Below are 25,414 nucleotides of genomic sequence, written 5' to 3'. Positions count from 1 at the left end.
CTCTAAGGACTAGGGGACTTAACATCTTAGATCATCAGTCCCCTACACTTAGAACTACTTAAACGTAACTAACCTAAGGACATCACACACATCCATGCCCGATGCAGGATTCGAGCCTACGACCGTAGCAGCAGTGCGGTTTCGGAATGAAGTGTCTAGAACCGCTCGGCCACAGCGGGCGGCAAAATGTTTTACAACAACAGTCCCGACACTTTATAATCGCACCTCATATTGTTCCACATTCCCTCCTCCAACCTCTCGCCCGTTTTTAATTGAACTTTGTACACATATTACTTACTGTCTGAAAGAATTAATTGGGAAATGAGAGCCGCCTATATACCAAAGGGGTGAGGATGGGGTGAATACGAAGTATAGCACAAGATGTGCGAATACCCAGACTTTATTAATCCGTCATTTGAGAATGAAAGTAATTAGTGACTTGGAACAAATTTTACACACAATTTCAAACCATTACGGAACGTTTTCTAACTAACAATCCACACAAAACGATGAACGGAAAAGAGTTATCTAGTACGCCATTTTCGTTGTTCGTGCACTAAAACTGTCGCATCGGGCATCATCACGTTTTAATTTATTAATACCTGACTGCTAACTAATTCGTGACGCATTGTGCAGATAGTATTCACATATACCACTGAATGTACCTGCAAAATTATATCACTGTATGGCAAGTAACTCAGAAGATACGGCGTCAAACACTGAGATGAGTGAAAACTGCCACAATATGCATGACGTTTAAATTTATTACTTCCTTATCCCTAAAGCTATTCCCGAAACATTTCGCAGACATTATGCAGATATGCCACCGAATGGTCATACAGAATTATATCGCTGTATGAGACAATTCAGGAAATGTGACGTCACAAACATTGAGATGTGTGAAAACGAAATTGCATAGCGAAATTCGCTAGAGATACAGGTGAACTATGTGTAAAAAATAAGCGTAAAATACTCTGTGAAATAAATGTGACCTGTGCGTACGGGGGCAAAGCTGAGGGAAAGAAAGCTCCTCCTAAAACACTAGATCGATTTCAACCAAACTTATTACCTGGAAACAAATACTGTGGCCATAAGAACAAGCAAACCTCATGCTGGGTACGGCTGGTAACATAGAAAGAGACTGGGATAGGAGCAGATGAACAGGCAGAGACGGGCAAGGAGGAGACTGATACAGAGGGGGCGTGGGGGTGGGGGTGGGGGTGGGGAGGAGGAAGTGAATGATTGATTGGTTGAGGGGGGTTATGGGACTAATGGGACTAAACAGCGAGGTCACCAGTCTCACAATTCGAAAGTTACGTGAGTAAAATAGAGGCGTCCGCGAAAAGTGGGCGGATCCAGTCAGAGGCGTCAAACCAGAAAGCGAGGAAGTTAAAAACACATATAGCAGAAGGCATAAAAGGGTAGGTCAAATGTAAAAACTGGAAAAACACAGGGATGAAAGAGCGGTCTTTGCACGGGGGAGCAGTCATGGTTCCCAGACCCATAAAACACGAAGAGAGGCCGCAACCGTAACCACCCTGCCCCTGCTCCAGGAGAAAGCAATGCCTTAACACTGGAAAATAAAAAACCACTTTTACGAAGGAAACTGGGGACCAGTTCAGCCATCCGTGACTCGTCTGCGAATATTAAAGACAAGGAATTTGGAAGGCTATACTTAGTACGAAGGGTCAAAAGAAGGGGACATTCCACCAATATATGAGATACTGTCAGTCCGGCTCCGCAAAGCCATTCTGGGCGCTGTTTGTTACGCAACAGAAGAACAATGGGTGAGCGTAGGCGGCATAAGATAGTGGACTCCTTTCAAAAGGAGCGGAAGGAAGAGCGCCAAACTGCAGTAGTCTCCCTGATTGTGCAGAGTTTATTACTGACGAGGGAAAATCCCCATTGCCCATCCGTCAGATATTCTGGCAAGATGACCCAGATTAAACACGAAAACAGGAAGGTGTACTGAACTGTGAAAAAAGAAACAAAATAGAAACAGTAAATGGTCCAAGCATAAGATGTGCAACATCGAGCGAATTTCACGAATCCGTTGTTGTTGTTGCTGTTGTGTGGCCACGACGATGGACTGCAAAGCGGGAGACTTATGATTGTGTTCATATCTCACTCGTGTCTTATCTACACTCCTGGAAATTGAAATAAGAACACCGTGAATTCATTGTCCCAGGAAGGGGAAACTTTATTGACACATTCCTGGGGTCAGATACATCACATGATCACACTGACAGAACCACAGGCACATAGACACAGGCAACAGAGCATGCACAATGTCGGCACTAGTACAGTGTATATCCACCTTTCGCAGCAATGCAGGCTGCTATTCTCCCATGGAGACGATCGTAGAGATGCTGGATGTAGTCCTGTGGAACGGCTTGCCATGCCATTTCCACCTGGCGCCTCAGTTGGACCAGCGTTCGTGCTGGACGTGCAGACCGCGTGAGACGACGCTTCATCCAGTCCCAAACATGCTCAATGGGGGACAGATCCGGAGATCTTGCTGGCCAGGGTAGTTGACTTACACCTTCTAGAGCACGTTGGGTGGCACGGGATACATGCGGACGTGCATTGTCCTGTTGGAACAGCAAGTTCCCTTGCCGGTCTAGGAATGGTAGAACGATGGGTTCGATGACGGTTTGGATGTACCGTGCACTATTCAGTGTCCCCTCGACGATCACCAGTGGTGTACGGCCAGTGTAGGAGATCGCTCCCCACACCATGATGCCGGGTGTTGGCCCTGTGTGCCTCGGTCGTATGCAGTCCTGATTGTGGCGCTCACCTGCACGGCGCCAAACACGCATACGACCATCATTGGCACCAAGGCAGAAGCGACTCTCATCGCTGAAGACGACACGTCTCCATTCGTCCCTCCATTCACGCCTGTCGCGACACCACTGGAGGCGGGCTGCACGATGTTGGGGCGTGAGCGGAAGACGGCCTAACGGTGTGCGGGACCGTAGCCCAGCTTCATGGAGACGGTTGCGAATGGTCCTCGCCGATACCCCAGGAGCAACAGTGTCCCTAATTTGCTGGGAAGTGGCGGTGCGGTCCCCTACGGCACTGCGTAGGATCCTACGGTCTTGGCGTGCATCCGTGCGTCGCTGCGGTCCGGTCCCAGGTCGACGGGCACGTGCACCTTCCGCCGACCACTGGCGACAACATCGATGTACTGTGGAGACCTCACGCCCCACGTGTTGAGCAATTCGGCGGTACGTCCACCCGGCCTCCCGCATGCCCACTATACGCCCTCGCTCAAAGTCCGTCAACTGCACATACGGTTCACGTCCACGCTGTCGCGGTATGCTACCAGTGTTAAAGACTGCGATGGAGCTCCGTATGCCACGGCAAACTGGCTGACTGACGGCGGCGGTGCACAAATGCTGCGCAGCTAGCGCCATTCGACGGCCAACACCGCGGTTCCTGGTGTGTCCGCTGTGCCGTGCGTGTGATCATTGCTTGTACAGCCCTCTCGCAGTGTCCGGAGCAAGTATGATGGGTCTGACACACCGGTGTCAATGTGTTCTTTTTTCCATTTCCAGGAGTGTAGATGGAATGAAGTTGACCTTGGAGAGACCACATGAACGGTACGGTAGTGCCATCTTCGCCAGGCCAGGAATTAGAGTCACCTCTGCATCACTGACTGACAGGCAAGACATTGAGATATTAACCGTTCAAACTCCACAGTATAGCGTTACCTCTGTGTACAAACCCCCAGAATCAGATTTCGTCTTCACTGTGCCTGGAAATTTCAGTTACCAAGACTTTAATTTTGTGTTGGGCGATTTCAAGTGTCAGAGCCCTACATGAGGCTATAAAGAAACTAACAGCAGCGGAGTGGAACTAGAGACCTGGGCTGAGGTACACGATCTACTGCTCATACATGACCCGAAACTGCCAAGCTCCTTTAATAGTGGCAGATGGAAGAAAGGGTACAATCCCGATAATATCTTTGTTAGCAAGAAACTCGCTGGCCAATGTGGAAAACTGACTGGGGAGCCAATTCCCCATACGCAACATCGGTCAATGCAGTTGTTAAGCCTGAACAAGTTCCTTTCAAAAGAAGGTTCAATTTTAAAAAGGTCAATTGGAAGAAATTTAGAGAGCTCATTGATGTAGAAATAACAAAAATCCCCCCACAACCTGAGATGTACGACTCTTTTGTCAAACTCGTCCAGAAGGTGTCTAGGAAAACAATACCGCGAGGATGCAGAACGCAGTACATTACGGGACTGTCTGAGGACGCAAAGCCACTACTGGAAAGATACCAGAAGCTCTTCGATAACGACCCATTTGATGATGAGACACTTCTAGCAGGCGATTAACTCATGTCAGTCATAGCTGAGAACCGCAAAGCCAAATGGTGTGACCTCGTGGAGAACCTCGACATGAAAGTGAAACTGTTAAAGAACCTTAACGGTGAGGCCACAAAGTCAAATGATAAATTTACTAACGTCACGGCAGATAAAGTCGCCACTGCACTCCTTATGAATGGCAAAACCCACGGCAGAAAGTACAGGGAACCATTAGCACGTGATCCGGCACCTCAAGACACCATTTACAATGTCAGAACTTACTGCAGCCATTTCCAGCTTGAAGATTAACAGAGCTCCTGGTATCGATGAACTTAGAGTCGAGCAAATTAAAAACTTTGACAGTAATGAAACTTCCTGGCAGATTAAAACTGTGTGCCCGACCGAGACTCGAACTCGGGACCTTTGCCTTTCGAGTCTCGGTCTGGCACACAGTTTTAATCTGCCAGGAAGTTTCATATCAGCGCACACTCCGCTGCAGAGTGAAAATCTCATTCTTTGACAGTAATACCCTACAGTGGCTGCTAGATTTGATAAACGCATGTGTAGAAAGGCTCCATATCCCAAAGATGTGGAGGAAAGCCCGAGTGGTTGCACTTCTGAAACCAGGAAGGGACTCTGATGATCCAAAAAACTTCCGACCTGTGTCTCTTTTATGTCACTGTTTTAAGATCTTGTAACGCCTGATGTCGCATAGAAAGCGTCTTGGAACAACAGATCATCCCACAGCAGGCAGGTTTCCGACCAGGCAAACCGTGCTGCGGTCGAGTCCTGAACCCGACCCAACATTTCGAGGATGGGTTTGAGAGGAAAGAGATCACGGGAGTGGCATTCATAGACCTTTTAGCTGCATATGATACTGTAAACCATCGGAGGCTCCTTACAAAAGTATATAATGTGAGAAGAGATTACCATTTAACATCACTGATGGGTACTTTCCTGCATAATAGGAGATTTTACGTCTGTCTCCAGGGCAAGAAGAGCAGGTGGAGAAATCAGAGGAATGGCCTACCTCAGGGAAGCGTCCTCGCCCCAGCGATCAAATGACCAACCAGTGCCAAACATCACGCGCCAATTTATGTATGCCGCTGACACTGCAGTTGCAGCCCAAGCTAACAAATTTTATGAATGTAGAGGAGAAATTAACCAGTACCTTGGAAGCTCTCTCCCAGTATTATGAGGCAAACCACTTAAGGCCGAACCCTTCCAAGACGCAGGTCTGTGCATTCCATCTAAAGAACAGGGAACCAAATCGCGAATTAAACGTAATATGGAGAGGTGAACGTCTCGAGCATTGTAAAACGCCCAAATATCTTGGTGTCACGTTGGATCGCACACTGACCTATAAACATCATTGTAATGCCACAAGGGAAAAAGTCAACTAGAAACAACATCATCAGGAAACCAGCGGATCCTGGGGTGCAAATCCAAAAGTCCTGACAACTTCAGCCCTTGCGCTCAGTGTGTCAGTCGCGGAATACGCCGCTCCAGTATGGTCTGCATCAACACACGCGAGAAAAGTTGATGTCGCGGTGAACGAAATGGCACGGATTGTTACCGGATGCTTGAGGCCAACCCCAGTACACAAGATGTACTTAATCATGGGGATCGCACTGCCCAACAACGACGTGACATCGCTGCCGAAGCCGAAAAAACCAAGGAAGAAAAGGACATGCGTCACCCTTTATATGGACACTAGCCTGCTGACCGACGGGTTTGTTCGAGGAAGAGTATCCTGTCACGTACCCGAGCCCTGGAAGGGTCGGCTGCAGAGAATCGTTTGAAAAGGTGGGAAATCGACCTGAGAAACCCCCATAAAGATGTAAAAGAAGAACTGGCGCCTGGTGGAGACCTACCATACACAGTCTGGAGAACCCTAAACCGTATGAGGGTAGAAGTTCCAAAGTGCAAGACAAACCTGCAGCAATGGGGTTTCCTAAGAGAGACTGAGAACACTGTGTGGCTCTGTCCAGGATCCTCAACACCTGCTTATCTGTCCATATTTAGACCAACCCTGCACAATGAATGACTTATGGGAGGCAAATGACAGGGCCATATTGGCTGCTGATTTTTGGAAGTTTGAAGTCTAGTTCCGGACACGAAAAATAAGTAACAGTTATAGAATATGAGTCATGTGGTAAGAATATATTACCGTCGCAATGAAATGTTATGAACAGCGATAACAGGCGAGATGCCTCATGAAAACAACAATCGAACGGTTGTGAACTACGTTACAATAAAGAAATTCAAGGGTCAAAACTTCCAAAACGGAACCCAAGACTCATAACATGTGATACTTAAGTAGAACAAATAGAGGGTACCTATCTTCTGGATATCCCTTCCAGGCACCTCGCTATTGTAAACAGACGTTCAAACACGACACAGACACAAATCTGAATTCAGCCAACAGGCATAAATGACTAGACGGACAGTTCAAAATTTTGAGAAAAAACTGCAGTGGGCACGAGAGAGATTTGAACACGTATCTCCCCCGTTGCAGTCCAACACCATGACCACATAAACACGAAATCACGCATTTTTATGTTCGCTCGACGTTGCACTTCTTGACTTTGGACCATTCACTTTTTCGATTTTGCTTCTTTTTTCACAGTTCAGTGCACCTTCTTCCTGCTTTCATCCTTTATGAGTGTTCAGTTTTTGACAGCTATCTGCTGGGCTATCTTACCTCTAAATCTGAGGGAGGCGTGATGGGAATTTTCCCCTGTGGGAGCAGTGGCGCACTAGATGTCATTTCATTTTTAGGAAAAAAAAAAAAGAGATTTGATGTGAATCCGCATATCTGCACCTGGAATCATGAAATGGGATTGGGGGGGGGGGGGGGAGGGGTTGTATCTGCCCCTCTATCCAGTCAGCAGTCAGCCGTTTCATTCTCTGGGATACCCACCAGACTTGGGACCTAGAGAAAGACAACTGAACAGGTGGCACGACCAAGGGCAGAGAGAAGGTCATGGTTGGCACAGTCCAAAGAGTGACGAGAGTAGCCTGTAGGCTAATTGAGTCAGTACATATTAAAACATTGCGGGGAGTGGCTTGGGTAACAAAATGGGTGCCATGTTAAAGGCTAGCAGCTCTGCTGTGTACACACTACGTGATACCAGCAGTATATTGTGTTCCATGCCAGTGGGAGATATGAAAATGTAACCCATCTTATCTATTTTTTAGAACCATCAGTGTAGAAGAAAACCATAGAGGTGACAGAGAATTTAGGACCCTGGAAGAAGTCAGTCCCAATCTGGTCAAGGCACCACCCAGGATGTGGGAAGAAATACTCCGTGCACTTCCCAGGGAGTGGAGACGGAGACCCCCCCCCCCCCCCCCCCCCCCCTCCAGAGAGAAGTGACACACATTCCAACCAGCAATCCCACCCAAGGAGGGAGATCTCCCTCGTTTGCAAAGAGGACAGGATACATGGGATGGTCAGAGAATCGTCGAATGGCGATTGCATTCAAAACTAAGAGTTGGCTCCATCGTATTTGTAAAGGGGCAATACCCATTTCTGTGAGGAGGCTGCCTACGATACTCGTGCAAACGGCACCAATAGCCAAGTGCACCCCATAATGATGAACAGGGTCAAGTGGTTTCAGAGTGGAAGAATCCGCTGAGTCATAAACCTGAAAATCATAATTTACACTCCTGGAAATTGAAATAAGAACACCGTGAATTCATTGTCCCAGGAAGGGGAAACTTTATTGACACATTCCTGGGGTCAGATACATCACATGATCACACTGACAGAACCACAGGCACATAGACACAGGCAACAGAGCATGCACAATGTCGCCACTAGTACAGTGTATATCCACCTTTCGCAGCAATGCAGGCTGCTATTCTCCCATGGAGACGATCGTAGAGATGCTGGATGTAGTCCTGTGGAACGGCTTGCCATGCCATTTCCACCTGGCGCCTCAGTTGGACCAGCGTTCGTGCTGGACGTGCAGACCGCGTGAGACGACGCTTCATCCAGTCCCAAACATGCTCAATGGGGGACAGATCCGGAGATCTTGCTGGCCAGGGTAGTTGACTTACACCTTCTAGAGCACGTTGGGTGGCACGGGATACATGCGGACGTGCATTGTCCTGTTGGAACAGCAAGTTCCCTTGCCGGTCTAGGAATGGTAGAACGATGGGTTCGATGACGGTTTGGATGTACCGTGCACTATTCAGTGTCCCCTCGACGATCACCAGTGGTGTACGGCCAGTGTAGGAGATCGCTCCCCACACCATGATGCCGGGTGTTGGCCCTGTGTGCCTCGGTCGTATGCAGTCCTGATTGTGGCGCTCACCTGCACGGCGCCAAACACGCATACGACCATCATTGGCACCAAGGCAGAAGCGACTCTCATCGCTGAAGACGACACGTCTCCATTCGTCCCTCCATTCACGCCTGTCGCGACACCACTGGAGGCGGGCTGCACGATGTTGGGGCGTGAGCGGAAGACGGCCTAACGGTGTGCGGGACCGTAGCCCAGCTTCATGGAGACGGTTGCGAATGGTCCTCGCCGATACCCCAGGAGCAACAGTGTCCCTAATTTGCTGGGAAGTGGCGGTGCGGTCCCCTACGGCACTGCGTAGGATCCTACGGTCTTGGCGTGCATCCGTGCGTCGCTGCGGTCCGGTCCCAGGTCGACGGGCACGTGCACCTTCCGCCGACCACTGGCGACAACATCGATGTACTGTGGAGACCTCACGCCCCACGTGTTGAGCAATTCGGCGGTATGTCCACTCGGCCTCCCGCATGCCCACTATACGCCCTCGCTCAAAGTCCGTCAACTGCACATACGGTTCACGTCCACGCTGTCGCGGCATGCTACCAGTGTTAAAGACTGCGATGGAGCTCGGTATGCCACGGCAAACTGGCTGACACTGACGGCGGCGGTGCACAAATGCTGCGCAGCTAGCGCCATTCGACGGCCAACACCGCGGTTCCTGGTGTGTCCGCTGTGCCGTGCGTGTGATCATTGCTTGTACAGCCCTCTCGCAGTGTCCGGAGCAAGTATGGTGGGTCTGACACACCGGTGTCAATGTGTTCTTTTTTCCATTTCCAGGAGTGTAGTTTGGACAAAGATGTAAAGATGGAGAAGAGTAGCATGGTCTCCACCCCAAAATGCGTGGGCCAGGAGGTGGAGAGCATTAAGCTTATGCATGCATGTAGTCTTTGGATGGCGAATATATGGCAGCCACATCAGCTTTTTATCAAAAAGAAGGCCGAAGAAACAGGACTGCACTATAATTCCTAGGCTGGTTGCCTAAATAAAGTTCTGGATAGGGGTGTACAGTAGGTCTACAGCAAAAATGCGTAACCCGCGTTTTGGAGGGAGAAAACTGGATGCCACATAGAACCCCATTGTATGGCGCCTTGAAGCTGGCATTCAGCAGATGCTACCGAGGGGGAGCTGAACCAGATGCAACAACCGTCGACATACAACGCTGGGGTAACCACAGGCCCAACAGAAAGTACAAGCCCACTGACGGCGATGAGGAAGACTATGACAACACAGTACCCTGGGAAATATCATTCTCCTGGGTCCGAGAGGTTCTGAGTGAGGTGCCAACTAACTCAGAACAGCCGGTGGGATAAAAACTCGCGAATAAACGTCGGAAGGGGACAGTTAAAGACCCACACATAGAGTCAAGGCCATGTCATAACCTTATGTAGGTCAAAGACCAGAACAAGGTTTCAGCAATTAGTGTAAAGGCCTGTCAGATTGCTGTTTCCAGTCCGAGTAAACGGTCAGTTACAGATTATCCTTCCCAGAAGCCACACTGATACAAGTACAAAAGACCCTGAGATTCGAGTACCCAACATAATCTAAAGTTAACCATCCTTTTGAGCAGTTTACAAAGTACATTGGTCAGGCTAATCGGTCAGTTTCTTGAGAGACAACAGGTTCTTCCTGGGCTTTTAGGATGGGGATAACTATGCTGTCTCGCCACTGCAAGGTGAAGGTACCCGTAAGCGAAGTGCAGATGAAGACCCTGAGTAGATGTTGCCTCTAGGTAACGTCTAGTGTTGGATCATATTATGTGGATTGAATGTGAAGAGGTAAAAGCCTGCACGAATTCCCATTCAGTGAAGAGTTCATTATAGGATTCAGCTTGGTGGGGGTTGAAACAGAGAGGGTTTCTTCAATTGTCATTTTCGCCATAGAAAGGTAGCAGGATAAGAAGAAGACGCCGATGCTTTAACGAAGTTTGTTGCAGCTTTTCTGCAAGGACCAGCGGATCAGTACACAGAACACCCTGTAGAATAAGACTCTGGACAGCTGATTGTCGCTGGCGACCCAGAAGGCTACAGAGCTCGGACGGAACCTGCGCTGAAGAGGTACACTTCCTCAGGGAGGAAGCATAGCGCTCCCAACGTTCCTTTTTACTCTGCTTAATAAGGTAGCGAGCCTTAGCACAGAGACACTTCAAAGCGATAAGGCTGGTTTGCGAAGGGTGTTGTTTAAATCATTGCAGCACTCGTCGTCGGCCCTGGATAGCAACTGGTACGTCCTCAGTCCACCACAGTACTGGTGGGTGACGAGGGGGATCTGTGGATGGGGGGGATAGCAATTCCAGCGTCATGAAGGTTAGTGTCAGAGACGTCTTGCACGAACACATCAATACAATCAGAGAGCGAGGGGGGGGGGGTGCACAGCAGACATATATAAAGGGGTTCTGCAGAATGCCCAACATGGGGGCCTATCTGCCTGGCAGTGGCAGGGGAATGATAGAATCACAGGCAAGTGGTTAGTGTCACAAATATCATCATCATCATCATCATCATCATCATCATATCATCATCATCATCATATCATCATCATCATCATCATCATCATCATCAGGTGACCAGTGTAAGGAAGCCACAAGAGCAGGGAAGAGGTTCGTGAGATCAACAGCAGAAAAGGTGTCATGAGAGGCACTGAAAGTGGGTAGAGGAACCGTCGTTGAGGAGACAGAAATCGAAGTCTGTAATAAATTCATCAGTTAGAAAACCTCTACCCCTCGAAGTGGCACACTCTCGCAGGGGGTGGTGTGCACTGAAGTCTCTGAGGAGGAGATACGTGGATGGGAGTCGCTGTACTAAGGTAGGCAGTTCAACATAAGTAGCCTAACTGGAGGAGGGGGAGGGAGGGAGGGAGGGAAGGGGAGGGAGGTAGGGGGAGGGAGGGAGGGAGAATGAAGAGATGAAATAGCAGAAGACTGGAATAAAAACATACCCAAGCAACGATGGGTACTCAGCTGGTATTAAAAGTGCAAGAAATACTTATAAACGTTTGTGAAATTAGGCTACAGCCAAACATGTTCTTTTCCAGCAGGTTTTGAACTGGAAAGAATGCGACAGTAGTTTTAGAAAGTGTGTCGGCCACACAGAGCAGGAAAAGCGGCTAAGTGGTGGCAGTCTGGCAGCCAGGTACATGCACCAAAGAAGCAATTCCTCGAGACCAGCAATGGACTGTGTTTCGTTACGTGGCTATACAGTTTTCATTTTATGTTTATTATTCGTTCATCTTCGTCGACTCTAAGTCAGAAACTATAGAGGAAAATGTGAATCCACCCCTATACTAACAAGTGAAAAGTCAAGAAACGGAACGTTCATTCTCTTACATTAGGAAGTAAAGCAATATCTAAATATACATTTTTATTATTATTATCATCGAAAGTCAGTTAATTCACTCGAAGAAACTTACGTACAGCAAAAACTGACATTTCTAAGACATATACGGTGGTCAAGGATTGTTCTAGCAGCTGAGATAGCCAGCCACTGTTTTCCAGTTACTTTGATGCTAGAGGCTTTTGAAGACACTTATCTTCCTCCACAACACAGCGATTACCCTTGGTTAAAAAGTTTGAGAAAGTTTCCTGTAAAACAATACAAACTATTCAAGTCAGTAGTGCCGATCAGCAATTTCCTTTAAGCAGTTTGCTCATTTACGGGTATTCCGCGACTTTCGCCACTGCCCAAATACCGGTGATACTCGGCACAAATGCTTTTCGCGGCCAGCAGACTCACCCACGTCGGACACGGAGTAGCAGGGCTGCAGCGGCAACTCCTGGAATGGATCCTTGTCGTCCTTTGTGTTGAACAGCTGCAGCACCGGGCTGTCGCCCTGGTACACCAGCCGCACGAACACCTTCTTCCAGAATCTGCGCACACGAGTGAGGCGACATCAGTTATGAACGTAATACGCACAGGACTTCAGTAGCTACAGGGGTTGGACGAAAATATGGACGAGAAATGCATGCTTTAACACAAATGGTGATGCTGGCCAAGCTTGCAAGTTGTGCTGTTGCATCTGACAATGAACGGCATTTGTACCATGCCCTCAATACGTTGAAACTATCGGTTACGGTTAGAACTGTGTTCTGTGTAGTAGTTTGCGCGTTATGTCGGAGATGAGTGACTTCAAACGAGGGCAAATTATTGATGGTTGTATGGTGTGCGCTCCTGTAAGCAAGGCATCCGCAGTATTTGGTATTCAAAGAGACATCATATCTACGATTTATACGGCATACAGGCAAAGCGGTAAAAGATCATCTGCTAAGTCACAACACAGACGGATGTGTGCACTGAATCGTCATGAAATACACTGAAGAGGACTGTGATGAAAAATTATGCGAAAGCTGCATAAGTCACAATGCATGCACGTTTGCTTGCTTGAATTCAATAGTCTGACAGCTACACTGGTTATTAATGTGCCACCATTTCACATTTGCAATGGTTTATCTCACACTTACATTAACGTGTGAACTTGGGATGTTAATTACCTTAATGTGTTACCTAGACAAATGTATTTCCGAACTTTCATTACTCTACATTTAATGTTACTATTTTTTTCGTCAGTGTGTAACGAATACAATGGACCCAAAACTGAACCGTGTGGGTCTCCTTTTGTGCGCTGCACTCCATTGGATCTTCACTATCTCTTCTATCAACCCTATCTGGTACGGATCCCATACTGGTGAGCAGTGGGCGAACAAGTTTACTGTAATCTACTTCCTTTGTTTTCAGATTCTATTTCCTTAGGATTCTTCCAATGAATCTCAGTCTGGCATCTGCTTTACCGACGTTTAATTTTATATGGTCATTCCATTTTAAATCACTCCTAATGCCTACTCCCAATTAATTTATGGAATTAACTGCTTCCAGTTGCTGGATTCGCAGCACATTACACTTGTCTACATCGAGATTCAATTGCCATTCCATGTAACATGCGTCAATTCGTTGCAGATTCCGCTGCATTTCAGTACAATTTTCCATTGTTACAACCTCTCGATATTCTACAGCATCACCTGCAAAAAGGCTCAGTGAACTTGCGATGTTATCCCCAAGGTCATTTATACAGGGTGTTACAAAAAGGTACGGCCGAACTTTCAGGAAACATTCCTCACACACAAAGAAAGAAAAAGTATGTTATGTGGACATGTGTCCGGAAACGCTTACTTTCCATGTTAGAGCTCATTTTATTACTTCTCTTCAAATCACATTAATCATGGAATGGAAACACACCGCAACAGAACGTACCAGCGTGACTTCAAACACTTTGTTACAGGAAATGTTCAAAATGTCCGCCGTTAGCGAGGGTACATGCATCCACCCTCCGTCGCATGGAATCCCTGATGCGCTGATGCAGCCCTGGAGAATGGCGTATTGTCACAGCCGTCTACAATACGAGCACGAAGAGTCTCTACATTCGGTACCGGGGTTGCGTAGACAAGAGCTTTCAAATGCCCCCATAAATGAAAGTCAAGAGGGTTGAGGTCAGGAGAACGTGGAGGCCATGGAATTGGTCCGCCTCTACCAATCCATCGGTCACCGAATCTTGTTGAGAAGCGTAAGAACACTTCGACTGAAATGTGCAGGAGCTCCATCGTGCATGAACCACATGTTGTGTCGTACTTGTAAAGGCACATGTTCTAGCAGCACAGGTAGAGTATCCCGTATGAAATCATGGCGGTGAATCAATGAAGTACAGAACATACTGACGAAACTAAAATGAGCTCTAACATGGAAATTAAGCGTTTCCGGACACATGTCCACATAACATCTTTTCTTTATTTGTGTGTGAGGAATGTTTCCTGAAAGTTTGGCCGTACCTTTTTGTAACACCCTGTATATATATTGTGAATAGTAAAGGTCCTACAACACTCCCCTGCGGCACATCTGAAATCACTCTTACTTCGGAAGACTTCTCTCCATTGAGAATGACAGGCTGCGTTCTGTTATCTAGGAAATCTTCAATCCAATCACACAGTTCGTCTGATAGCCCTTATGCTCTTACGTTGTTCATTAAACGACTCTGGGGAACTGTTTCAAACGCCTTGCGGAAGTCAAGAAACATATCTGCCTGGGAACCCGTGTCTATGGCCCTCTGAGTCTCGTGGATGAATAGCGCGAGCTGGGTTTCACACCATCGTCTTTTTCGAAACGCATGCTGATTCCTACAGAGTAGATTTCTAGTCTCCAGAATTGTAATTTTATACTCCAACATAATACGTGTTCCAAAATTCTACAACTGATCGACGTTAGAGATATAGGTCTATAGTTCTGCACATCTGTTCGACGTCTCTTCTAGAAAACGGGGATGACCTGTGTCCTTTTCCAATCTTTTGGAACCGTACGCTCTTCTAGAGACCTACGGTACAACGCTGCAAGAAGTGGGCTAGTTCCTGCGCGAACTCTGTGTAAAATCGCACTGGTATCCTATCGCGTCAAGCGACCTTTCCTCTTTTGAGCGATTTTAATTGTTTGTCTATCCCTCTGCCGTCTATTTCGATAGCTACCATTTTGTCATCTGTGCGACAATCTAGAGAAGGAACTACAGTGCTGTCTTCCTCTGTGAAACAGCTTTGGAAAAAGACATTTAGTATTTCGGCCTTTAGTCTGTCATCTCCATTGTGAAATTGCAGCAGGACAATGCGACATCCCACACATCCAGAATTACTACAGCGTGGCTCCATGAACACTTTTCTGAGTTTAAACACTTCCACTGGCCACCAAAATGTCTGACATGAACTTTGAGTATCTGTGAGACGACTTGCAACGTACTGTTCGTAAGAGAGCTCCACCCCCTTGTACTCTTACGGATTTATGGACAGCCCTGCAGGATTCATGGTTGCAGTTCCCTCCAGCACTACTTCACACATTATTCGAGGCCATGCCACTTCGTGTTGCAGTACTTCTGTGCGCTCTTGGGGGCCCTACACGATATTAAGCAGATGTACCAGTTTCTTTGGCTCTTCAATGTATTACCTAGACAAATGTATTCTCGAAGTTTTATTACTCTAAATTATGTGCTACGGTTTTTTGTTAGTGTATAAGGGACACAATGGACCCAAAATTGAACGGTGTTGGATTCTTTTTGTGAATCTTCCCCCGTCACTAAAATGTTGTACCTTTCTGCATTCCGTTTTTAAGTATTATACACTACTGGCCATTAAAATTGCTACACCAAGAAGAAATGCAGATGATAAATGGGTATTCATTGCACAAATATATTATACTAGAACTGACATGTGATTACATTTTCACGCAATTTGGGTGCATAGATCCTGAGAAATCAGTACCCAGGACAACGACCTCTGGCCGTAATAACGGCCTTGATACTCCTCGGCACAGAGTCAAACAGAGCTTGGATGGCGTGTACAGGTACAGCTGCCCATGCAGCTTCAACACGATACCACAGTTCATCAAGAGTAGTGGCTGGCGTATTGTGACGAGCCAGTTCCTCGGCCACCATTCACCAGACGTTTTCAATTGGTGAGAGATCTGGAGAACGTGCTGGCCAGGGCAGCAGTCGAACATTTTCTGTATCCAGAAAGACCCGTACAGGACCTGCAACATGCGGTCGTGCATTATCCTGCTGAAATGTAGGGTTTCGCAGGGATTGAATGAAGGGGAGAGCCACAGGTCGTAACACATCTAAAATGTAACGTCCACTGTTCAAAGTGCCGTCAATGCGAACAAGAGGTGACTGCGACGTGTAACCAATGGCACCCCATACCATCACGCCGGGTGATACGCCAGTATGGCGATGATGAATACACGCTTCCAATGTGCGTTCACCGCGATGTCGCCAAACACGGAAGCGACCATCATGATGCTGTAAACAGAACCTGGATTAATCCGAAAAAATGACGTTTTACCATTCATGTACCGAGGTACGTCATTGAGTACACCATCGCAGGCGCTCCTGTCTGTGATGCAGGGTCAAGGGTAACCACAGCCATGGTCTCCGAGCTGATCGTCGATGCTGCTGCAAACGTCGTCCAACTGTTGGTGCAGATGGTTGTTGTCTTGCAAACGTCCCCATCTGTTGAGTCAGGGATCGAGAGGTGGCTGCACGATCCGTTAGCCATGCGGATAAGATGCCTGTCATCTCGAATGCTAGCGATACGAGGCCGTTGGGACCCAGCACGGCGTTCCGTATTACCCTCCTGAACCCACCGATTCCATATTCTGCTAACAATCATTGGATCTCTACCAACGCGAGCAGCAATGTCGCGATACGATAAACCACAATCGTGACGGGCTACAATCCGACCTTTGTCAAAGTCGGAAACGTGATGGTACGTATTTCTCCTCCTTACACGCGGCATCACAACAACGTTTCACCAGACAACGCCAATCAACTGCTGTTTGTGTATGAGAAATCGGTCGGAAACTTTCCTCATGTCAGCACGTTGTAGGTGTCGTCAGCGGCGCCAACCTTGTGTGAATGCTCTGAAAAGCTAATCATTTGCATATCACAGCATCTTCTTCCTGTCGGTTAAATTTCGCGTCTGTAGCACGTCATCTTCGTGGTGTAGCATTTTTAATGGCCAGTAGTGTACAAACCTGGTTAGTATAAAGCTATCAGTTCCATAGAGCTTACGTGTTTCTAAGAGAATAACACGACTTATGGAATCGAACGCCTTGTAAACATCACAAAGTAAATACGAATTGGTGGAAGGTGTGACTGACCTCTGGCCGGTGATCTTCTTCTTGTTGGGCTGACGGAGGTGCATCTCCCAGCCGTCGCCCTGGTAGGTGGTCCTGGGGAAGGGCTCCAGCGGCTGCGACACGTCCTCGTCGAACAGTGGCGTCGGCGGCGTCTCTTGGGAGTCCGTGCGCTGCAGCATCCCGTCCGGTACCTCTGCCCCTGTTTGTGGAATGCGATACGATCACCACTCAGCGCAGAAAATCCGGAGTCTGACGGTGAAACTGGTTCAGACCTACTCGGGATTGTGGAATACTATGAGGGTAGTCCCAAAAGTAAGGTTTATTTTTTTATAAGTACATAGACCTGTTTATTTCTACAATGGCTTACTTCAGTTTACAGCTTGAACATTCAGCTATTTTTTCGAGATAATCACCATTTCTGTCGCTGCATTTTTGTAGACGCTGTGGCATTTTTTGGATGACCATGTCATACTAGCTCGCCACCATGCTGTTCAGAAAGTTATGAACCTTTTCTTTCACCCAGTCGTCAGAGCTGAATCTCTTTCCGGCCAAATGTACTTTATTATATAATAAAATAATGGATTAAGTGATAATATGTTGAAATGCGTGGCTTTTTAAAATGTACTGAATTCATGAGATTAATTATTCGGCATGAATGACAAGCAGAATAAGCTGAGCTATGCCTGGAAATAAGTTCGTATTAGTTCATATTATTTTGTAGGGCGAAGTAGTTTCTTTCTCCGCTGTAGATTTGTGCTTACCATTCTTTATAATGCTACGTTTGGTCGCCGTGTTCACCTTCGAAGTCTTGACCGTGTTCCCGTTGAGCTTATCGGATCTTCGTAATTTTCCAAAGCACACTTCAGTTCTTGTAATTATCTTACTATTTTAAATAACAACTCACACGACCTTTCTGTTAAAAACAAAAAATGGTTCAAATGGCTCTGAGCACTATGGGACTTAACATCTATGGTCATCAGTCCCCTAGAACTTAGAACTACTTAAACCTAACTAACCTAAGGACAGCACACAACACCCAGCCATCACGAGGCAGAGAAAATCCCTGACCCCGCCGGGAATCGAACCCGGGAACCCGGGCGTGGAAAGCGAGAACGCTACCGCACGACCTCGAGATGCGGGCTGTTAAAAACAATACTGTATTTTTCTAAACGGTGCACATATGAAATACATACTCCTCACTTATTCATAGCGACCCCAAAATGGCGGTCTACAATTACTTGCTAAAATGGCCTGCTTCTCCCTCGTTCACTAGCTGAGCGCGAATCCTTCCTTCCTCCTTCTGGTACAAGAAAACCACCTCTGTTTTTTAACAACTGAAAGTCAAAAAATACATGACGGTAGGCATAGGCTCCATGATGGGCTACCGCTTCATCTTCTCTCTTTGCCTTCAAAGAAGACGAAAACATAAAGGAAATGCAATAGGTTTATCATATCTTTTAACCTAGGGAACAGGTTATAGTCACTGGGTGCCGAGTCAGTACTATAGGGTGGGTGATTATGTTCCACTGAAACTGTTGCAGGAGAGCAACGGTTTGCCGAGCGATGTGTGGGCGAGCGTTGTCACGGAGATTGTGTACGCCCTAGCTCGACATTCCTCTTCTCCGGTTCTGAATTGCCCGTTTGAGTTTTTTTCAGAGTCTCACAGTACCTGTCAGCGTTGACTGTGGTCCCAGTGGGCATTAAGTCGACCAACAATACCCCTTTCCGATTCCAAAAAACCTGTTGTCGTGACTTTACCGTCTAACAACCCTACCACAACAAAGGTCAAAATTTAATAATGATTGTGATGTTGCTCACGCTGCTAAATACTGCATTTTCGGGCAACAACAAAGTTATTATGTGGCAGGTGTCATTAGAGCACAGTTAATCAAGTCATTTCATGTAATAATGAATAAACTAGGCACCCATCTTTTAGTGTTTCCCACGCTGGTCTCGTTGTAAAATCATGGCTCAATCGTCGAAAATCTAGGTGGTGATGATTCCAAGCTCAGATGCAAAGAGGCCTAGGTTTTATTGTGCTATATTCAAAAGTTTTATAGATGTGTTTCACAATCCATTCTTGAAGATTAAACTTTTGAAAGTTAACACAATGTTGATGTAAAAAATAATCAGCACTCCGAATTTAAGTTACACTTCCTTTTTATTGCTTCTGTTGCAATATCGCGTAACACACAAAACCACTTCACAATACAAAACATACTTGAAAACATCTTCCTCACTGTTAAAGTTCACATTTTATAAGCTGACTACGGTATGCGTCTTTCCACTAACTGCTTGCGCGCCCAAAAATCAGAGTTACAAGTACGTCAAAGATCATAGTGACAAAAGAAAGAATACACATAAGAATAATATCATTGCAACATAAATATATCGATGTATCAAAGTACCTCTACATTAATGAAATCAAATCTGAAAGTTGTCTCAGAAATATGTCAACTACTTTACAGAAATACAGTAGAATATTGCTGGTATCGAGAGGTTCAGGTGAGGCGCCGTAATGGTTACGTAATTCAAGTACAATTACAACGGGCAGACTGTGTTTGTTTGAATTTCTGCGGCTTTGGCGAAGAGGGATGCCGCCACTGGTGTGATTGTTGCTTGGTCTCAGGTGTAAAGTGGTATGCACACGTTTCGTCACCCGTGAAGTTGTCCTGTTCGGCTGCAAGGCGGTGAAGAAATGCGCGGGAAGTATCAACTTGCTGCCGCATGTGGTCCTCAGTCAGCATGCGTGGCACCCATCTTGCGCACACCTTCCGGTAGTTCAATGTTTCCGTTAAAATTCTGTGAGCGGTGCTTCGGGAAACCTGAGGAACCAACGTGCAGAGGTCATCCAGGGTGATCCGCCGATCTTCACACATGCTTTGCTTAACCTTCAACACGGTCTCCTCAGAAACTGACGGTTTCCCGCTCCTTTGTTCGTCGTGAATTTCGGTCCGACCAGCTGCAAACACTCTACACCACTTACGAACATTTTTGACATCCGTGCACGACTCACACTTCCATCAATTGGCGATGGATTTCAATCGGCGCAGTGTCCTTTTCGTTCAAAAACCGAATAACTGCGCGCAATTCGCACTTGGCAGTAACATCCAACGGCAGCTCCATTCTCAACGGCTGCCAAGCCAAGACTGAGCGCCTCAGGGCGGCGTGCGCATGTTTACACCCAGCGCGTGAAGCACTCTTCATAAGTGTGATCAACTGCCACACAAACAGAGTTCTATACTTATAAAAAAAGGAGACCTTACTTTTGAGATTACCCTCGTAATTTGTGCACGGCTATCAGTGAGTATTTATGAGGGTTTCGTACCACAATCGGTAAGAACGAAACCCTTTAGCACCACTTTGTTGTCCGTCTGTCTATCCAGCCGTTAATAACCCATTTTCTCAGGAACGGGTAGATTTATGAAGCTGAAATTTGAGTCTCATACTAACGTGTATAGTCGGTGTAAAAAACTGAAGCTTCTAAGTCAATGCAATCAAAAGATACGGCCATTTATGTCAGGCATTTTAATACTCGCAAACTCACTCAGCAAAACCTATATCTTACTTTCCGTTGGTTTAGAATACTGAAATTTGGCAAGAAGCACGGATTCATAGTAAAAGTTAAGGGAGGAAGCCAGAAAACTTAATTTGTAATTACATGACACGAAAAAATATTTCTTTTGTCATTTTTTATCCGACCTAAGAATTGAAGTTAAAACAATCAGTTATAAAACCCGCTACAGTTTTAAGGGTTTTTTATTCCTGAAAAGCATAACGCAGTCATGTTTCAGGACCAGTTCTTATTTCAGGAACATTGCAGTGTAATGAGTTTAGAAGCGAAGAACAATTGGTCGTATTTATGGATTATGCGGTGCTATTTGTAATGCTTTATTCATTGAGAGAGAGTCCAATTTGATTGCTGATTCTGATAGTTACATGACTCTACTCTGGCATGTTTATTACACAGTAGCCTCATGTGCCATGACTAGAGTTCACTTATGTCGTCAACATTTTGTAGCCCTTTGCGAAGGGAAGTTTCAGCTACTATCTATGTAAAACACATCCTGATAAAAATACAAACACTTGTTAACTTATGTCGCTATATGCATCTTTCGCATACATATATGTTTCTAGGAAGGAATGTTACACCTCGTGCTCCCCCATGATACTCCTCGTCTAGAGAAGATTCGTATGACAGGCTTTAGGTTATGACACGTTCGATATGCCTGTGATCATTGGTGATGATGTGGCGCACACAAATGACCCGCTGTAGTGTTGAAACATCGATGCTGTCGATGACGTCCTAAATGGCTGTTTTTAGCAAAGCACTGGTTTTGGGGTCATTGCTGTACACCTTTTCTTTACCATAGCCCCACAAGAAGAAATGGTATGCGTTAAGATCCGGAGAATATGGCGGCCAATCGAGGCCCATGGCAGTGGCCCCCAGCCACAATGCGGGCCTCAAAGTGCTCCCCCAGGCATCAAACTCATTCCGAACTCCGTCTTACATAAACATCTTCTCGAAATCGGGGTCATTTTGCATATTGGGTATGAAATAATCTTCAAAAACCTTCATGTACCGTTCGGTGGTCACCGTGCCATCAAGGAATATCGCACCCATTATTCCATAACTGGACACTGCACACCACGTAGACACCCGTCGAGGGTGAAGAGACTTCTCGATCGCGAAATGCGGATTCTTAGTCTCCGAAGTGCGCCAATTTTGGTTATTGATGAAACCATCCAAATGAAAGTGGGCTTCGTCGCTAAACCAAATCATGCATGTACGTACTAATTCACACCATGCCCCGCTGCCTAGCGTGCAGTTTGACCGTCCCAATGCAAACCGTTCGGAAGTTACAACGATTTTATTTCATATAGTGCAATAACTGTCACACTGTATATGCGTAGGTTTCGGAATTCGCACCTGTGTACAGTCAATGATATGAATGGCACTTAAAAATTTACATTTTTCTAGCCACTCGTTTCTTTGCGAGAAGCACGTGTGTTGACGACAGTTGTTTGATCCACAAGTGAGCTTTTTCCATTATCTTTTCAGAAACTCTTCTCATTGTTTTACTCGCTACAGTTTGATGACTCCGCATTTATTCTGCTATGCTGGACTGGAAACCTTTACCAGCTACATACCTAAAGAAAATCTTCACCCTCTGCTCTGATGATAGTGCTTCACCTCCTCTTTCCCTGTGCCTATCAGAAAATGATTCAGAATCCATTTAACATTTTATTCGTTGAAATGATACTGTGTTTTATAATGCTCTCCAGGTGGACACTGACGCGATCTGTTGCAGTTTTCGCGGCGTGCACGAGCTGTCAGTTGACCCATATCTGCACTCCACAGACGGGAGTCTACTGCTAACCAGCCTCCACATTTCAGAAACTATTGCATCCAGAATCAACACACAGCTTCTCTTCATTCACAGAGTTTATCCAACGACGAAGCCAGAGCCTAAGGCGTAGGAAAAGCTGGAGCTCTCGCTTCACATTTTGTTCATAAATTCCAAGGCCTAAACTTCTTTGCTTTATTCACATCACCGAATGGGTCGTTGGGCACAGAGGGTGAGGCCATCAGACGGTGGTTCGGTGAAGCTCCACGATTTGCGGGTAGCGGGGAAATCACCCACTGCTGTCAAACCTGACATGGGTCACCGTGCTGGTGTTCTCATTCGCGAGGATCGACGCATTGCGAATCAGTAACGACCCAGTGGGTATTTTGATTCAGCATGATAATGCTCGGCCTCACGCACGTTTGAGGATATCTGAACACATCATGGAACATAGCTGGACAGTGTCTGACGTACCTCCCTCGGACTTGCACTTATTTGGACTATTGAAGAATAGCATTCATGGAATGTATTTTGAGGGCAACGAGGATGCGATGCGCACAGTGAAGAAATGGCTTAGTGACCAAAAGGAGGACTGGTCCTAACACAGTATATGTATCCCCGCTTGTCACTGGAGCAAGGCCCTAGCAATGGATGGATATTACGAGGAAAATTAGGGTGTACAGATAAAGCGTAAGTCCTTCATGTGCGTAATTTTCATCATCTGGAATAGACGACCGTCTAAGAAAACAATGTGGTTAATTATTTTCTGGGCGACCCTCGAATGGATTTTATGGATTGAGACTGGAGCAGAGTTGCAGCGTAATTAACTTGTGGCACTGAAGGGCATAAACTGCAGTTAACTGTACCTGTCCTTAAGTTTATACACTGGACTCAGTAGTGACACCGAATACTTACCTAGCAGCTGCGAAGAACTGATATCACACTGAAATGTATTGGGTCTTTCAGCTAACACTCGGGAGCTGAGTAGAGAACTGGTGTGGAGAAATTTCTCTATAGAAGTGAAAGGTTCACTCTGTGCTGTACTGTACTGTACTGAGTCCTTTAATTGGCATATTTGATCACAGCAGAGCATAGGTGTAGAATGATTGCCTTGCGGCGGTGAAAGGTCGATACCAATCTGAGTGGTATCGGAATCTTTAGCTGAGTGGTGTCGTAGAATAGTTACCCTGAAGAGTGATTTGAAGTATGAGGTGAGACAAAGTAATAAGACCTATTTTCTTTGCAATATGTGGCAACCCTGCATGCTTGCATAGGCACAATATCTTTGACCTTGGTCTATAAGCAGCTTCTAGTCCAAGCGGCACATCGATGCAACTGCTCAGTCGTGAGTTGTGCTGCAATAAGTTAACACATGTTTGTGTCTCTCGTCACGCAAATGGAACCGCATAATATTGCGCAACGGTATGCCACTTCTTTCTGCGTTAAATTGGGTGAAAACGCGATTACAACTTACGGTACGCTTCAGAAGGCTTTTGGAGAGGAGGCTATATCAAGAGCTCAAGTTTTTCGTTGGCATAAAATTTTAGCGAAGGCAGAACGAATGTTGAAGATTGAGACCGCAGTGGACGACCATCATCCTCACAGACGGATTTCAACTTAGCCAGGGTGTGTGAATTCGTACGATCTGATCGAAGATTATTGGTTCAAATGATTGCAGAAGAACTGAACATCAATCGAGAAAATGTTCGTCTAATAATAACTGAAGATCTTGGTATGAGAAAGATTTGTGCAAAAACGGTCCCCAAAAATCTCACACCACAACAGCGAGAAACCTGGAGAAATGTGGCAGCCGATCTGTTAGAACAAACGGAAATCAATCCAGAATTGTTGAGCCGTGTTATCACTGGTGATGAAAGCTAGTTGTTTCAGTGCGATCCAGAGATAAACGCCTAAGTTCGTAATGGTGCTCAGATGGATCACGCAGACCAAAAAAAGCTCACATGTCAAAGTGAAAAGTGAAATGCATGCTTGTGTGCGTATTTGATTCCAAGGGAATTTGTTCATAAAGAGTGGGTGCCTACTGGACAAACAGTTAACCAATATTACTACAAAGAAATTTTGGAAAGACTTCTTAAGAGAGTTCTTCATGACCGTGCCAACATTGCTGATAATTGGATTATGCATCAAGGTAATGTGCCATCCCATACTGCTCTGTCAGTACAGCAATTTTTAACCTCAAAACAAATTTCAGTACTACCACAGCCACCTTATTCACCAGATATAGCTCCGTGCGACTTTTTTCTATTTCCAAGAGTCAAAACGGCGGTCAAGGGACACAATTTTCAAACAACACAAGACGTCCAAAAAGCTGTGACTAGGGTCTTTGAGGATATTACAGAAGATGAGTTCCAGAAATGTTACCATCAATGGCAAAAGCGCTGGAAAAATTGTGTGCAATCAGAAGGGAACTAATTTGAAGGCTACAACGCTAAACTTGACTAAAACGTTGAGCAACATTTTTTTTTCCAAATCAGTCTCATTACTTGAAAGTCTCTTCGGGTTTGCTGGCGGATCCTAAAATCAACTTGACTCGATATTTCGGCGATCCAGCTGGTCGCCATCTTCAGGAGAATGCTGCTTCTGCTGATGAGTCCCGCTGAGAAATGACGCCAGGCTGCAGATCGACGTCCTATATAGGCCACCGTTCAGTACACGGCGCATGCGCCGCCCATCACGGTTGCTGCCCTCCAAGACGGAGGTGGCGCCGCTCTTAGTGGAGCACTGCTGGCAACGATATATCGCAATCAAGGCCGCACCGAAGAACGTTCAGT

General features: G+C 46.2%; 1 protein-coding gene across 1 annotated transcript in view; it reads right to left on the bottom strand.

Annotated features, from left to right (window-relative positions):
* LOC126209912 (uncharacterized) overlaps positions 1 to 25,414 on the bottom strand; it is a 333,249-nt gene that overhangs the window by 74,907 nt on the left and 232,928 nt on the right. The window contains exons 24-25 of the mRNA XM_049939032.1: positions 17,296 to 17,473; positions 12,346 to 12,479 (exon numbers count right to left, since the gene is read on the bottom strand). Of these exons, the coding sequence (XP_049794989.1) occupies positions 12,346 to 12,479; positions 17,296 to 17,473 (312 nt within the window). The remainder of the gene's footprint in view (positions 1 to 12,345; positions 12,480 to 17,295; positions 17,474 to 25,414) is intronic.

This window comes from Schistocerca nitens, chromosome 10 (assembly GCF_023898315.1).
Source record: "Schistocerca nitens isolate TAMUIC-IGC-003100 chromosome 10, iqSchNite1.1, whole genome shotgun sequence".
Taxonomy (NCBI): domain Eukaryota; kingdom Metazoa; phylum Arthropoda; class Insecta; order Orthoptera; family Acrididae; genus Schistocerca; species Schistocerca nitens.
Note: the sequence above shows the minus strand (reverse complement) of the source record. Positions and strands in the feature narration are given on the sequence as shown.